The 14,522-nt window shown below is 57.2% G+C and overlaps 1 protein-coding gene across 2 annotated transcripts; it reads right to left on the bottom strand.

The window, feature by feature from the left end:
* Positions 1–432: 432 nt before the first annotated feature.
* On the bottom strand, positions 433–13,248 carry RUSF1 (RUS family member 1). 2 transcript variants are annotated; one of them, XM_078873878.1, is made up of 14 exons: positions 13,029–13,248; positions 12,014–12,188; positions 11,614–11,691; positions 11,228–11,342; positions 9,891–9,936; positions 9,071–9,103; positions 8,421–8,526; positions 7,519–7,620; positions 5,553–5,623; positions 3,420–3,604; positions 2,725–2,782; positions 2,196–2,260; positions 1,437–1,589; positions 433–682 (listed from the first exon to the last, which is right to left on the bottom strand). In XM_078873878.1, the coding sequence occupies exons 2-14, from the start codon at positions 12,164–12,166 to the stop codon at positions 507–509; spliced, it is 1,341 nt and encodes a 446-aa protein (XP_078730004.1). In that variant the 5' UTR covers positions 12,167–12,188; positions 13,029–13,248; the 3' UTR covers positions 433–506. The 2 variants fall into 2 exon arrangements, with proteins under 2 accessions (XP_078730004.1, XP_078730003.1); XM_078873877.1 differs by lacking the exon at positions 13,029–13,248 and having other exon boundaries at positions 12,014–12,379.
* Positions 13,249–14,522: the final 1,274 nt, after the last annotated feature.

Genomic DNA, 14,522 nt, shown 5'->3' with positions numbered 1-14,522 from the left:
CTCCCCATTGATGTTTGGGGGTTGTTTGACCATACCTCCCCACACTGGTCAGAGTGGGTCAGTGAAGTGTGGGGCAGGACCACTTGGTGAGATATCACTCGCCACGGATAGCAGCCTGCGGCCAGGAATCGAACTCCGGTCACCGAGCTTATCGCGCAGCGTGCCGACCGCTGCACCGCCGCTCCTCCCCAGGTTGGGCGAGGATGATCAAATGTGTACTGGGATATATGTCGCGGGAGGTGAAACAATCACTGACAGGTCACTGTGCACTCAACAACACAATGTTTTATTGTCAATACATTTGTATTTATATTTACGTGCGTGCACAGGTGGCACATTGGTTTTAGGCCCAGGCTGCCCTGGGCCTACCCCCACTCCCCCCCCACACAGCCCCCCTCCTCCTGCTGCTCCCCCACACAGCCCCCTCTCCTCCTGCGGAACAGATGCCCCAAATTCAATCGTTGTTTCTCGTGTCGTTATCAAAACGCCCTTCTTGACGGACGACATCACTGCGCCTTCTTGCGGCCTTGGTGCCACTGTGCCCGCCACTCGTCGGCCTGCAGGAGGCTTGCGGAGATGGCCCAGCCGGCGCTCCGCAGCCCGGCGAGCACCTCCGGGAAGAGGCGCGTCGCGAAATCTTGAGACGCCAACGCCGACGAGCGGTGGTCGCCGTCGGTTATTTCTGCGCCACGAAACGAGAGCCAAAGTCAACATCGAGATTCTCAGGTTGAAATTTAGCAGCCGCCGATGGGTTAGGTAACAAAAAAAACTGTTTGCCAATTTGTTCACGTTATTATCATCATCATCAAGAACCATGGGGCAGATAGCACCGCAGCTGTTCCACTGCACGTTTCGTCATTTGTTCCCATTTTCCTCTCCGTCATGTAGTGCCAGGATGCTCAAGCAGGGCCACACTTGGCACCAACCTCTTATTTTTTCGTCTGTTAGGTCTTCCTCTCTTTCCGGTTCCTTTCATTTTTCCCAAACAACACCATTTTTTTCTTCCTTCTCAGGTTAATTGCCATTTATCCAGAGAATCCCTCTCACCGGGTGAGTCTTCGGACTTTCGGGACCTGCTGCCAAGTATGGAAATTTAAATGGAACACATTTTTCATTGGCAACCTTCTGATTGCGAGCGGCACGCTCGAATTCGGAGACGGCTGTCCCCGCGGTCCCGTGGGTTTGTCTCCGGGTCCCTCCGGTTTTCCCCTCCACATTTAGAATCAACGTCACGCGATTAAGAGTATTTGGCTGCTAGAAATCTCCACATAATGATGATGATGATAAGCCCACTTCGTTGAGATATCATCTGTGGCCAGGTCACTTCTGAAAAAAGAGCTACACAGCTCAGTGGGGTCTTACCTGCTAAAATAAAAACAAGTTGAGTAAACTGCACCCACTGTTACGAACTCCGCAGAAGGGCCGCGACGACTCGCCTCTCTGCAGCTGCAGGAAGCCGTCCCGGTGCGCCGCGGCCACCTCCACGGAGGCCCCGCGCAGCAGAGCGAGGCTCAGCAGCTGTGCGTGGAAGCAGGCCGCGATGATGTCGCTCGCGCCGGCCGAGTAGTGCAGGACGATCGAGACGGCTCCTGCACGACGCCCGAGAATCAGAGCCAGCCGCCACCCGTGGTGGCGACGGTCGGGGCAAGTTGCCGACTGGCGAGCGGCACCCACGAAGGCCGTCGACGGAACGCGGGCGGAGGGAGGCCGCCCGGCCACGGGCCCCTGTTCTGGATTCAGGGCTCCACGTCGAAACTCGCGAGGGCCGTTTCCACCACGCCGGTCAGCGCGTGCTCACGAAGGTGTGGTGGTGGGTTTAGATATTGTACCGCACGTACGTTGGAACTTCTTTCGCACCGTACGTAGCCGACCGTGCTAATCGGAGGTGTGGGGGGAAGGACAACAACACTAAACACTGCTTCACCCGGTTAGCGGTGAGCAAAACACTAACAAGGTCAACGCTCAATAAAATTGCCAAGCGGTGAGAATGTTGACACGTGCTCTGTTCCTGGACACCGCTGAATCGGCGGTTGGCACGGAGAACCGAGGCCTTCCAGGCCGGTGCCTGGGCCGCACCGTCCCGTGGGCTCCGGTGCAGTTACACCGCCTGCACACTCGACAGCCAAGCCACTGAGTGGCACGGTCTGGCACGCAGCCAAACAAAGTCCCGGTCCCACGCCACCTGCCGCACTCACCGCGCGCTTTGTTTAGTCGGAGGAGGTACTTCCTGTCGCTCGCATCCTTCGGTAGTTCACTTGCCCTGCAACGCAACAAAGGCCACACTGGCAAAGTGGACCCAACATGGAAACGGTTTTCAGCCAAGCGGAAACCGGGCTTTGAAAATGGTTGAAAGGGCCACGGTCAAGTCAAGTGTCCACCCTGGCTCGCTCAACCCCTAGCGGTCCCTTCTGGCAAAGCCCCCTTAGCAAGCCCCCTTCCCCAGGGCTCCTTCTTGGCAAGGCCCCTCAAGCGAGCCTCCTTCCTATCCCCGAGTCTCGCTCTGATGCAGCCTCACGAGGTCACGGGGTCACGAGGTCGTGATGGTCGCGAGGTCGCGAGGCCATCCTCCTCGGCCTCTCCACCCACGAGCTTCTCGAGCGCAGAGAACCCGGTGGGGAAGGGGTCAACGCGGGGGGCAAGGGGTCAACGCGGGGGGCAAGGGGTCAACACGGGGGGGGCAGCGAGGAGCCACGTGCTCAAGGTGTGGGTGTGGAGAGGCCTCACGTGGTGACGACGTCGGCGAAGGGAACGCCCACGTTGACCGCGAGGGACTTGCCGAAGGCTGCGGGGATCACAAAGCAGGCGGTTGCCGTCCGAGCGTCTCGCGCGTGGCATCTCGCAAACATTCCACGTCGTCTCTTTCACCGCTTTATTACACTTACGCTGCCCGTGTCGTGTACGTTTGTATGTATATGTACACGTGTGTACATATGTATGTGTGTGTACGTGTGCATGTATGTATGTGTACGGGTGTATGTAGGTGTGTATGTATGTGTACGTGTGTATGTATGTGTGTATGTATGTGTGTACGTGTGTATGTATGTGTACGTGTGTATGTGTGTATATATGTGTGTGTACGTGTGTATGTATGTAGGTGTGTATGTATGTGTGTGTCTACGTGCACGTATGTTGATTTTTGCGTCGCGGGTAGCCGACCGCGCGAATCGGAGGTCACGCGGTCAAGGGCGGAGAAACTCTCGCAGGAAGCAATGCCGTGACAAACGACGTTGTTACAAATTGAACAAATGTTTTTGTTTGTGATGCTGGAGCGAGCGACTGGGCGAGCGAGCGAGCGGGTGACGGAGCGGGCGAGCGAGCGACTGAGCGGGTGAGCGACTGGGCGAGCGACGGGGCGAGCGACGGGGCGAGCGAGTTAGCGAGCGACAGAGCGAGCGACTGAGCGAGCTGGGCGGCCATGCCTGGCGTGACGGACTCGCGGGCGTTGGCGGCGGCGGGGCCCGGGACGGAGCCGTGGGCGAGGAAGTGGCGCGCCACGATGGCGAGCCGCGCGTGGTTCAGCGTCTCCATGACGACGCAGCTCACGGCGCGGTAGTTCGCAAAGAGGTGCAGCGCGGTGAACAGCAGGAAGAGGGTCCACGTCAACCTGGGGGGGGGGGGGGGAGGGGTCGAACCTCGGTCAAGGTTAAGCAACCGGGAGAGATTTTGAAGTTGGTGGGACTTCTTTTTCACGCTGCCAATGTTGGGGTCGAGATTAGCAGCGGGTAAGTTTACATCGAGGTGATTGATGGAGCCAGATGATTGCGTCAGGAGCAGCGGAGTGGTGAATCGTCGCTGCTGTGATGCCTCCTCCTATCAGTGAATGGGGCACTGAATCGATGTCACGAGTTGCACGGTCTCTGTTCTGGGCGGTGTGACCACAGTGTGACCACTGTCTGGGTGGTGTGACCACAGTGTGACCACGGTCTGGGTGGTGTGACCACAGTGTGACCACTGGGTGGTGTGACCACAGTGTGACCACGGTCTGGGTGGTGTGACCACAGTGTGACCACTGTCTGGGCGGTGTGACCACAGTGTGACCACTGTCCGGGCGGTGTGACCACAGTGTGACCACAGTCTGGGTGGTGTGACCACAGTGTGACCACTGTCTGGGCGGTGTGACCACAGTGTGACCACAGTCTGGGTGGTGTGACCACAGTGTGACCACTGTCTGGGCGGTGTGACCACAGTGTGACCACAGTCTGGGTGGTGTGACCACAGTGTGACCACTGTCTGGGCGGTGTGACCACAGTGTGACCACAGTCTGGGTGGTGTGACCACAGTGTGACCACGGTCTGGGTGGTGTGACCACTGTCTGGGTGGTGTGACCACAGTGTGACCACTGTCTGGGTGGTGTGACCACAGTGTGACCACTGTCTGGGCGGTGTGACCACAGTGTGACCACAGTCTGGGTGGTGTGACCACAGTGTGACCACTGTCTGGGTGGTGTGACCACTGTCTGGGTGGTGTGACCACAGTGTGACCACAGTCTGGGTGGTGTGACTACAGTGTGACCACGGTCTGGGTGGTGTGACCACTGGGTGGTGTGACCACAGTGTGACCACTGTCTGGGTGGTGTGACCACAGTGTGACCACTGTCTGGGTGGTGTGACCACAGTGTGACCACAGTCTGGGTGGTGTGACCACAGTGTGACCACGGTCTGGGTGGTGTGACCACTGTCTGGGTGGTGTGACCACAGTGTGACCACTGTCTGGGTGGTGTGACCACTGTCTGGGTGGTGTGACCACAGTGTGACCACTGTCTGGGTGGTGTGACCACAGTGTGACCACTGTCTGGGTGGTGTGACCACTGTCTGGGTGGTGTGACCACAGTGTGACCACTGTCTGGGTGGTGTGACCACAGTGTGACCACTGGGTGGTGTGACCACTGTCTGGGTGGTGTGACCACAGTGTGACCACTGGGTGGTGTGACCACTGTCTGGGTGGTGTGACCACAGTGTGACCACTGGGTGGTGTGACCACTGTCTGGGTGGTGTGACCACAGTGTGACCACTGTCTGGGTGGTGTGACCACAGTGTGACCACTGTCTGGGTGGTGTGACCACAGTGTGACCACAGTCTGGGTGGTGTGACCACAGTGTGACCACAGTCTGGGTGGTGTGACCACAGTGTGACCACAGTCTGGGTGGTGTGACCACAGTGTGACCACAGTCTGGGTGGTGTGACCACAGTGTGACCACAGTCTGGGTGGTGTGACCACAGTGTGACCACAGTCTGGGTGGTGTGACCACAGTGTGACCACAGTCTGGGTGGTGTGACCACAGTGTGACCACAGTCTGGGTGGTGTGACCACAGTGTGACCACAGTCTGGGTGGTGTGACCACAGTGTGACCACAGTCTGGGTGGTGTGACCACAGTGTGACCACAGTCTGGGTGGTGTGACCACAGTGTGACCACAGTCTGGGTGGTGTGACCACTGTCTGGGTGGTGTGACCACAGTGTGACCACAGTGTGGGTAGTGTGACCACAGTGTGACCACTGTCTGGGTGGTGTGACGAGCCGGCCTCTCTCTCTGCTCGTCCCGTGGTGACTTACGTGGGGTTGTTGGTCACCAGCGGCGTGAGCATCAGACTGAACACCAGCGCCGCGAGGTTCACGAGCGTCTCCTGCGTAAAGCGGAGAGCAAGCGCAGCACTGTGACTGTGCAGCACTGTGACAGGGGGCAGCACTGTGACTGTGCAACACTGTGACAGGGGGCAGCACTGTGACAGGGCAGCACTGTGACTGTGCAACACTGTGACAGGGGGCAGCACTGTGACTGTGCAACACTGTGACAGGGGGCAGCACTGTGACAGGGCAGCACTGTGACTGTGCAACACTGTGACAGGGGGCAGCATTGTGACAGGGCAGCACTGTGACTGTGCAACACTGTGACAGGGGGCAGCACTGTGACTGTGCAGCACTGTGACAGGGGGCAGCACTGTGACAGGGCAGCACTGTGACGGGGCAGCACTGTGACAGGGGGCAGTACTGTGACTGTGCAGCACTGTGACTGTGCAGCACTGTGACAGGGGGCAGCACTGTGACGGGGCAGCACTGTGACTGTGCAGCACTGTGACAGGGGGCAGCACTGTGACAGGGGGCAGCACTGTGACGGGGCAGCACTGTGACTGTGCAGCACTGTGACAGGGGGCAGCACTGTGACTGTGCAGCACTGTGACGGGGCAGCACTGTGACTGTGCAGCACTGTGACGGGGCAGCACTGTGACTGTGCAACACTGTGACGGGGCAGCACTGTGACTGTGCAGCACTGTGACAGGGGGCAGCACTGTGACGGGGCAGCACTGTGGCGGGGCAGCACTGTGACGGGGCAGCACTGTGACAGGGGGCAGTACTGTGACTGTGCAGCACTGTGACGGGGCAGCACTGTGACTGCAGCACTGTGACAGGGGGCAGCACTGTGACTGTGCAGCACTGTGACAGGGGGCAGCACTGTGACTGTGCAGCACTGTGACGGGCACGTCGGGCAGCCCTCCTGCCGAGACTCAACAAGCGTCCACCACAAGGAGATAAACGTTCGCTCGGAGGAGGCATCCTCGGGTGTTGGGCCGCACCTCCGATTGGCACGTTGGGCTGCGTACGGTGCAAAAGAAATTCAACATGCGTACGTACGCTAGACATCCATTGTGATTTATGTGACCACATTAACCCCCCACCCCTCTCGCACCTGATTGGCTAACAGTGACGACATCACACTTGCATCACATAAGACCGAAAACAGGAGCAATTATCCACAAATCTGGCTATTGCCTGATGAGGCTGGTTGGTGTTGTTGTAATCACCGGCGAAACGTCACGGTACTTGAATTGTAAACGTTGTCGTGGGTTTACTCTCCAACACACCGTGTGTGTGCCGAACTCGTAACGAATTGGCACGTTTTGTTTACGTGGCAAACCTGACTGATTGGCTGGTGGCGGGTTTAATGACACGTTATATTTACGCGATCTAGCCCAAAAAACACCTCTACTTTGGATACACTCTGATGTTAGCCGTGGCTATGGAACGGAAACCCAGGTCGCTGGGTCCGTTATCGCGCTGCGCTAAGTTGGGCGCGTGGCCACAAACAGCAGACACACACACAGACACACACAGCAGGCACACACACACACAGGCAAACAGACACACATAGACACACACACAGGCACACACACACACAGCAGGCACACACAAAGACACACACACAGACACACACAGGCACACAGACACACACAAAGACACACACACAGACACACACAGCAGGCACACACACAGGCACACACAGGCATGCACACACACAGGCACACACACAGACACACACACAGGCACACACACACAGACACACACATACAGACACACACATACAGACACACACACACAGGCACACACACACAGACACACAGACACAGACACACACACAGACACACACACACAGACACACACACACAGACACACACAGACACACACACAGACACACAGACACACACAGACACACACACACAGCCCCGTGGACGGCGCTGGTCACCTGACTGCCGTCCTTCGCCGACACGTCGGCCATGTTGTCGCGCCGAGCTTGGTGCACGGTGAGAGCCGCCCTGGTCGCTCCTCCCGCGACGCCCACCACGGACTGTTGGCACGACGCACGCACCACGGGTTCACGACGCACCACGGGTTCACGACACACGCACCACGGATTCACCATGGGTTCACGACGCACGCACGGGTTCACGACGCGCCGTCACGGTGTGGGTCACGCCACCAGGGGTCCGCGAGCGTTCCAGGCGGTGGTGGGGTCAAAACTAAACCAATTTATAATTTACCGGGTCAGGCCCACCGAGCTATGTAGCTCTTTATCAGAAGCGACTTGGCTGCCACAAACGATAGCTCAACCAAGTGGCTTATCGTGTGGAGATGTATAGCAGCCAAATATTCTAAATGCGTGTTGTTGTTGATTCTAAACGTGTAGGGAAAAACTGGAGGACTCGGAGAAAAATCCACGTGACCATGGGGAGAGAGAGAGAGACCCAAACTGCGAATTTACAGCCAGAGTCAGGATTGAATCCACGACCTCCTGCACAGCAGGCGATGTAGTTAACATCTCGCCACTGTCGCTCTCATTGGCTGGGCGGACGGTGGGGGCGGCTACATTTCCTCGGCCGACGCTGCTGCGTTCTCGTAAGCGCCATTTAGATTTTTTATTTCTTTTTTATTGTAAAAATGTTCTCCAGGACAAAGAGCGCTATAACGAATCGGCGCTCTACGGGCTTTTCTTTACATTTTTCAAAGTAGCGTCGGAGTGAATCGATGGCACTTTAAATCAAATGACGTTCCCCAATTGGTTGGAGCCGTACTGTTGAAGCAACGTAGGAGTGAGAAATGAATTTGTGGCGACGGGGTCAGCGACGTACGCACGCCCATCAAGCTCACCTTGAGCACGCCGGAGACGCACACGACGAACGTGAAGAGAGGCGGGAAGCCGGGAGCCAGGATCTCCAGGAATATCGCGACGTCATTCAGCACGTCGGCAAACAACCTTCAGCGTAGACAACGACGACGATGAGAGACGTGCGGCGGTTGTCGTAGTAATCAAAATAAGTACTCGCCTATTTGTGACGGCAATCAAGGGTGGAGGGGATTAATCCCAAAACTCAAACGCCTTCGTCAATAACACCGTGTCATGTATATTTAGAAAAAATTCACGACGTTTCTCGGGAAATGTCCCATCTACTTCACGGCAATTTCTTGTTAAACCAGGCAAGGCCCCACTGAGCTACGGGGCTATTTTTCCAGAAGCGACCTGGCCACAATTGATAACGAAGTGGCTTATCAACATCATCATCATGTGGAAATTTAAAGCGACAGTCAAACATTCTAAACGCGTGATGTTGATTCTAAATGTGGAGGGGAAAACCGGATTACTCGGAGAACAGTCCACGCGACCACGGGGCAGAGAGAGACACCGCAAACTCCAAATAATGCAGGTGTCGGGATCAAACCCATGACCTCCTGCATACCAGGAGAGGTAGTCAACATCTCACCACGGTACACTCACGCTTCTGTTATCACAGCTGCTTTACCTCCATTTCTTCGCATCGCAATCCAGACTGGACCTGCAAAATAAGACGCAAATTAATGCCAATGTGTTATTCATCTTGGCACGTGGGTGGTGGTGGGTTGTGGGGGGTGGTGGTGGGTGGTGGGTGGTGGATGGTGGGTGGGTGGGTAGTGGTGGTGGGTGGTGGGTGGTGGTGGTGGGTGGTGGTGGTGGGTGGTGGTGGTGGGTCCTGGTGTAGGTTTAATGTAGACTTTTCACGATAACCCTCCACCACCTGACAGAGACAATCAAGTTGTCACGCTGTGGGCAAACACGCCACTTGATTTGGTTGATCGGTAAAAAAAAAACCCAGAGGAGTAGGAGGAATGTTGCAAATCCGAAGCGAGGTACGACGACTTTGCTCCACGTGTCAGAGCCTGTTGACACCCGGTGCCGGTTATTATCTACCCGAGAGGTGTGACGATGATGTGCTGGTTGTTTTCCTAGGGGGAATATTATAATAATAATATATAATAATGCTTCGTTTCACGTATAGCAGGCGTCGTTCATACAAATTTCATCGCAATCGCTGAGGAGCCACAGACACGAGCCGGAAGGCAGCAGCGGCGGTGGCGGCTAGGGCAGTGAGCCGGCGCCCCAAACAATTCCCCAAGCTTTGCAGTCCTCTATTTATCGAGATGTTTGCTCGCCAATCAAACTAAATAGATCTTCGCAGCTCATGGGATTCCTCCCGGATAAATCAGGATCCTCATTCTGAAAAGTCATTCGATATTTTGATTAAGAGTGCTCGTGCGTGTGTGAGGAAGCTGTCGTGTTGGACTGCGCGGTGAGAGAGGACGTACCCCTTCTTCCAGGCGAACACGATGCTGCCCAGCATTCCCGTACCACCTGCAAAATACAAAATTAAACACTCCAACACGTAGGTAGAGACCGGCGTGGTGAAGCATGGCCACAAACCCCCCCCCCACCCCCGACCCATCACCGGCATGGGGAAGCTCTCATCTAAGGGTGTCCTGCGGTGGCTAGATGTTAACTACCTCGCCTGGTACGTAGGAGGTCGTGGGTTCGATGCCGAGATGTCAACTACCTCGCCTGGTACGTAGGAGGTCGTGGGTTCGATGCCGAGATGTTAACTACCTCGCCTGGTACGCAGGAGGTCGTGGGTTCGATGCCGACCCTGAGGCCTGCTGTGTATTTGGAGTTTGCGTGTCTCTCTCTCTCTCCCAGTGTATCTCCGCGTCCTCTGGTTTTTCCCTCCACATTTATGAGCAACATCACTCGTCTGGAGTATTTCGCTGCTGCTATCAGCTTACACGTGACAAGCCAGGATCTCTCATTTGTGGCCAGGTCGCTTTTGAAAAGTAACTACATAGCTCAGTGAGCCTTACCTCGTAAAATAAAACAAATTTAGTTTAGTTTCTACCGGCGGTCCGCCAAAAGGAGCCGTTACGTGTCTTGCAATGTTTAAATCGGCGTTGTGTATTTTATCGGGTGATTGCATCACCAAGCCCCGCCGGCCAAAGCGTCCGGAACGTGCCCGATCTCGGCCAATCTGCGGAGGCAGCGAGCGTCGGTGCATCGCGTGGAAGTGTCGATGGGCTCTCGGCAGAGGTAGCTCTCTCATATCCGCCTCAGCGGGCCGCTCTCCCGCACCAAGGGGTCGCGCTGCCGCACCAAGGGGTCGCTCTCCCGCACCAAGGGGCCGCTCTCCCGCACCAAGGGGTCGCTCTCCCGCACCAAGGGGTCGCGCTGCTCCGCGAGGTTTTCCCAACGGATTCTTCGGCTCACGACGCCGACGCCACAATCAGGACACAATTTAATGTGCAATATATAAAATATTTATATATAATATATATGTTAAGTGATTATAGTTGTTGTTTATTGAGAGTTGGGTCAGCGAGTGTCACCGGGAAACAAATTGCCAGACATCCACATTACTTGCAACTCACTCGAGTTATATCCCACGTAGAAGCGTGGCCAGTTTAATTGAGTGGAAGCTTCACACCCACGCCGCCCATCCGCGGAACGTCAGCGATAAAGATCTCGACAGCTCATCGGCTTCAAAGATTCTAATCTACGATTAAGATAAAAGCGCCGGGCCCGTGCCAGCCCCAACGCGTGTCCGCCGAACGTGCGGCCGCTCGCGTCGCGGCCCCGTCGCCCCCCACAGCGAACTCACTCCGCAGCAGCCAGGTGACGGTGGCCCCGGCCAGCGAGGCGGCGCCGTCGCCCACGCCCACGCCCTTGAGCATGGCCTGCGTGGCCAGCGCGCCCGTCACGCTGCTGCAGAACGCCTGCACGCAACACCACCACCAACAACACCACCACCACCACCACGGTGGCATCAACGCCTGAGCCGACAGACCGTGTCCTGGAGTCTCACCCACACCCGGGGGAACGCTGCCACTGCTGCTGCCGCTGCTGCCGCTGATGCGCGAACAGAGTGGAACAACGCGGCCGTCCAGAATAAACTATCCCTCATTGGAGACCCGAGCATCATCACCGCACTGCGGGGCCATCAAGCGCATCAGAACATCGACCGCTGAAAGTTGCGCGGCGACGCACCTGCAGCGTGTCCCACATCTGGTAAGTCAGGTAGTCCTCGCTGACGCTCTCCGGGTAGCCTTGGGGCAGGAAGACCGACTGCCACAAAGGGGGGAGATTGGACGCAGAGTTAGGACACCTGGCAGCGGCAGGCCCTAAGCTCCGGGTTAAGGAGGACACACACACAGTACACACACACAGTACACACACAGTACACGTACACACACACACACAGTACACCCACACAGTACACAGACACACAGTACACACACAGTACACACACACAGTACACACACACAGTAAACCCACACACAGTACACACACACAGTACACCCACACACAGTACACACACACAGTACACACACACACAGTACACACACACACACAGTACACACACACAGTACACACACAGCACACACACCGTGAGAGTGTAGAGGAGGCTGCCGCCACTGAGCCCGTGGCTGCGCCAGGCGGCGGCGGCTCCGCGGGCCGCGCGGCGGTAGTGGCGCTCGGGGCGGCGGCTCCCGTAGCGCTCGCTCGCCACGATCTCCCCCTCCACCTCCTCCATGGCCATCTTCGTCCACGCCAAACCCTTCCTGCAGTCATCATCATCGTCAGCATCATCAGCAGCAGCGGTTACCGGGTGTATGTTGATGTATGTTGAACGATGGCTGGTGACGGCATTTATAGCAGCCCAAAACACTACTCCATCACCACTCCTCACCATCACCACCACCCCATCACCACTCCTCACCACCACCACTCACCACACCATCACCACTCCTCGCCATCACCACTCCTCACCATCACCACTCCTCACCACCCCATCACCACTCCTCACCACCAGCACTCACCACACCATCACCACAGCATCACCACTCCTCAATACCCCATCACCACTCCTCACCACACCATCACCACTCTTCACCACACCATCACCCCTCACAACCCCCATCGCCGCTCTCACCTCCCCACTCACCAAATACAAAGTCCCCGCCCACTCTTAACAGACTGCTGGGGCAAGTGCTGTTAGCACGTGTGCGTGTGTGAGTGGCACGTGTGTGTGTTTGTGTGTCACGCGTGTGCGAGTGGTGTGTGGCACGCGTGTGTGTGTGTGGCACGTGTGCGTGTGTCACGCGTGTGCGAGTGGTGTGTGGCACGTGTGTGTGGCGAGGGGGTGAGTGACCAGCACCACGCCCGGCCTTCTTTGTCTCCCCAGCGCTAATGTTTACTACACACCGCACCAAAGGTACACATTTTAGGCCGAGTAGACCTAGGGGAAGCACAGGACCGGTTCAGATAATCGTCACCGGTGTTGGTGGCCGTGAGCGGGAAATCAAACTCGGGTCGCTGGGGTTAGTAGCGCTAACTGCTGCACCACCGCTCCCCTAATTCAACCAGCCCTCTCATCGAACCTCACAACTCCCCCCCCTCACCTCCCCTCCCCACCGCCTGATCCACGCGGCGCCGTTGACACGCGGCGAGTGAGAGAGCGGCGATGATGAGAGACAGGGAGAGAGACAGGGAGAGAGGGGGACACGAGTTTCGTGTGTAGTGACAGACACGTGTACAGTACACGTGTACTGTACACGGGTTCCGTGTTTGGCGGTGGCCACGAGGGAAGGAGGCGAACCCCCGGCACGTCACTTCCTCTCGCGACCCCTCCCCCTCCTAAGCCCCTCCCCCTCCTCAGCCCCTCCCCCCTATTCAGCTCCCCCTCCCACCCCCTCCCCCTCCCACCCCCTCCCACCCCCTCCCCCTCCCACCCCCTCCCTCCCCCTCCCTCCCCCTCCCACCCCCTCCCACCCCCTCCCACCCCCTCCCACCCCCTCCCACCCCCTCCCTCCCCCTCCCATCCCCTCTCCCTCCCAGCCCCTCCCCCACCCCCTCCCTTCCACCCCTCCCCCACCCCCTCCCCTCCCCTCCCTCTCCGACCCCTCCCCGGTTATCACTGCGGCGCGCGTGAACTATGACGTACGCGGGCTCGTGCTTCACAGCGGGGGGTAAATATCCCTCCCATGACGTCATCCGACCCGAGTCGGCCATTGCGTGACTACGTCACGGCCCAAATCTCGACAAAAAAATGGACCCCACAATGTCTCGACTGGGATTAAACATGACGTCACAAAGCCCCACCCCCCTACCGGCAGACGAATGGCCACTTCGGCTCAACGCGAAGGGGGCTTTCGCGACCAACATCATCCATAAGGTTGTTTTGGGTTAGATCGCGTAAATATAAATGTGTCGTTAAACCCGCCACCACCCGACATGGCCAATTAGTAAGGTTTGCCACGTAAACAGAACGTGCCCACGTGTTACTAGCACAGCACACCGGTTGTGTGGGGTTGGAGAGCGAATCCACACAACAGGTACTGATGAAGAAGCCCACTTCGCAGGGTGGTGCCGGGCTCCTCCCTGGGGTGCCATGCAGACAGCGGCCGCGCCCAGGGTGACCTTTGAACGTTTGAGCCCCGATGCGTTCGGCGCTTGAGAGTTGCCGAGGCATTTAGGCAACGGCAAACGCGCATGTGAAAGTATTGTCGGTGCAGAGACCCATTGGTTGGCTTGGCCAAATCGGCGAGGTGAGCGTTGGCGATCGCACATGGATTTGGTGGAATTGCCTTTGCCGAAAGTCCAGTTGCCACCAGAAATCACATTCTGCAAATGGCCCCTGCGTCTAAGTCTGTGCGTTGAACTTCTTTGGCAGCGTACGTAGCCGGCCGCGCTAATCGGACGGTGTGGGGGAAGGACAACAAGCTAGACAGACAGCAGTTTTAAAGAAATTCAGTCCTGAAATATTGTAGGGTCGGCATCTGTTGACCTGGCACACAGCCGGCACGAGTCTCTGTGCGTGTGGACCACGTGGTGACGACCCTTGAGATTCTGTATCTCCAGAGTTCTGATAAAACGCCGTGGCAATTGAGACTGTA

The sequence above is a fragment of the Lampetra fluviatilis genome, chromosome 37, assembly GCF_964198595.1.
Source record: "Lampetra fluviatilis chromosome 37, kcLamFluv1.1, whole genome shotgun sequence".
Taxonomy (NCBI): domain Eukaryota; kingdom Metazoa; phylum Chordata; class Hyperoartia; order Petromyzontiformes; family Petromyzontidae; genus Lampetra; species Lampetra fluviatilis.
Note: the sequence above shows the minus strand (reverse complement) of the source record. Positions and strands in the feature narration are given on the sequence as shown.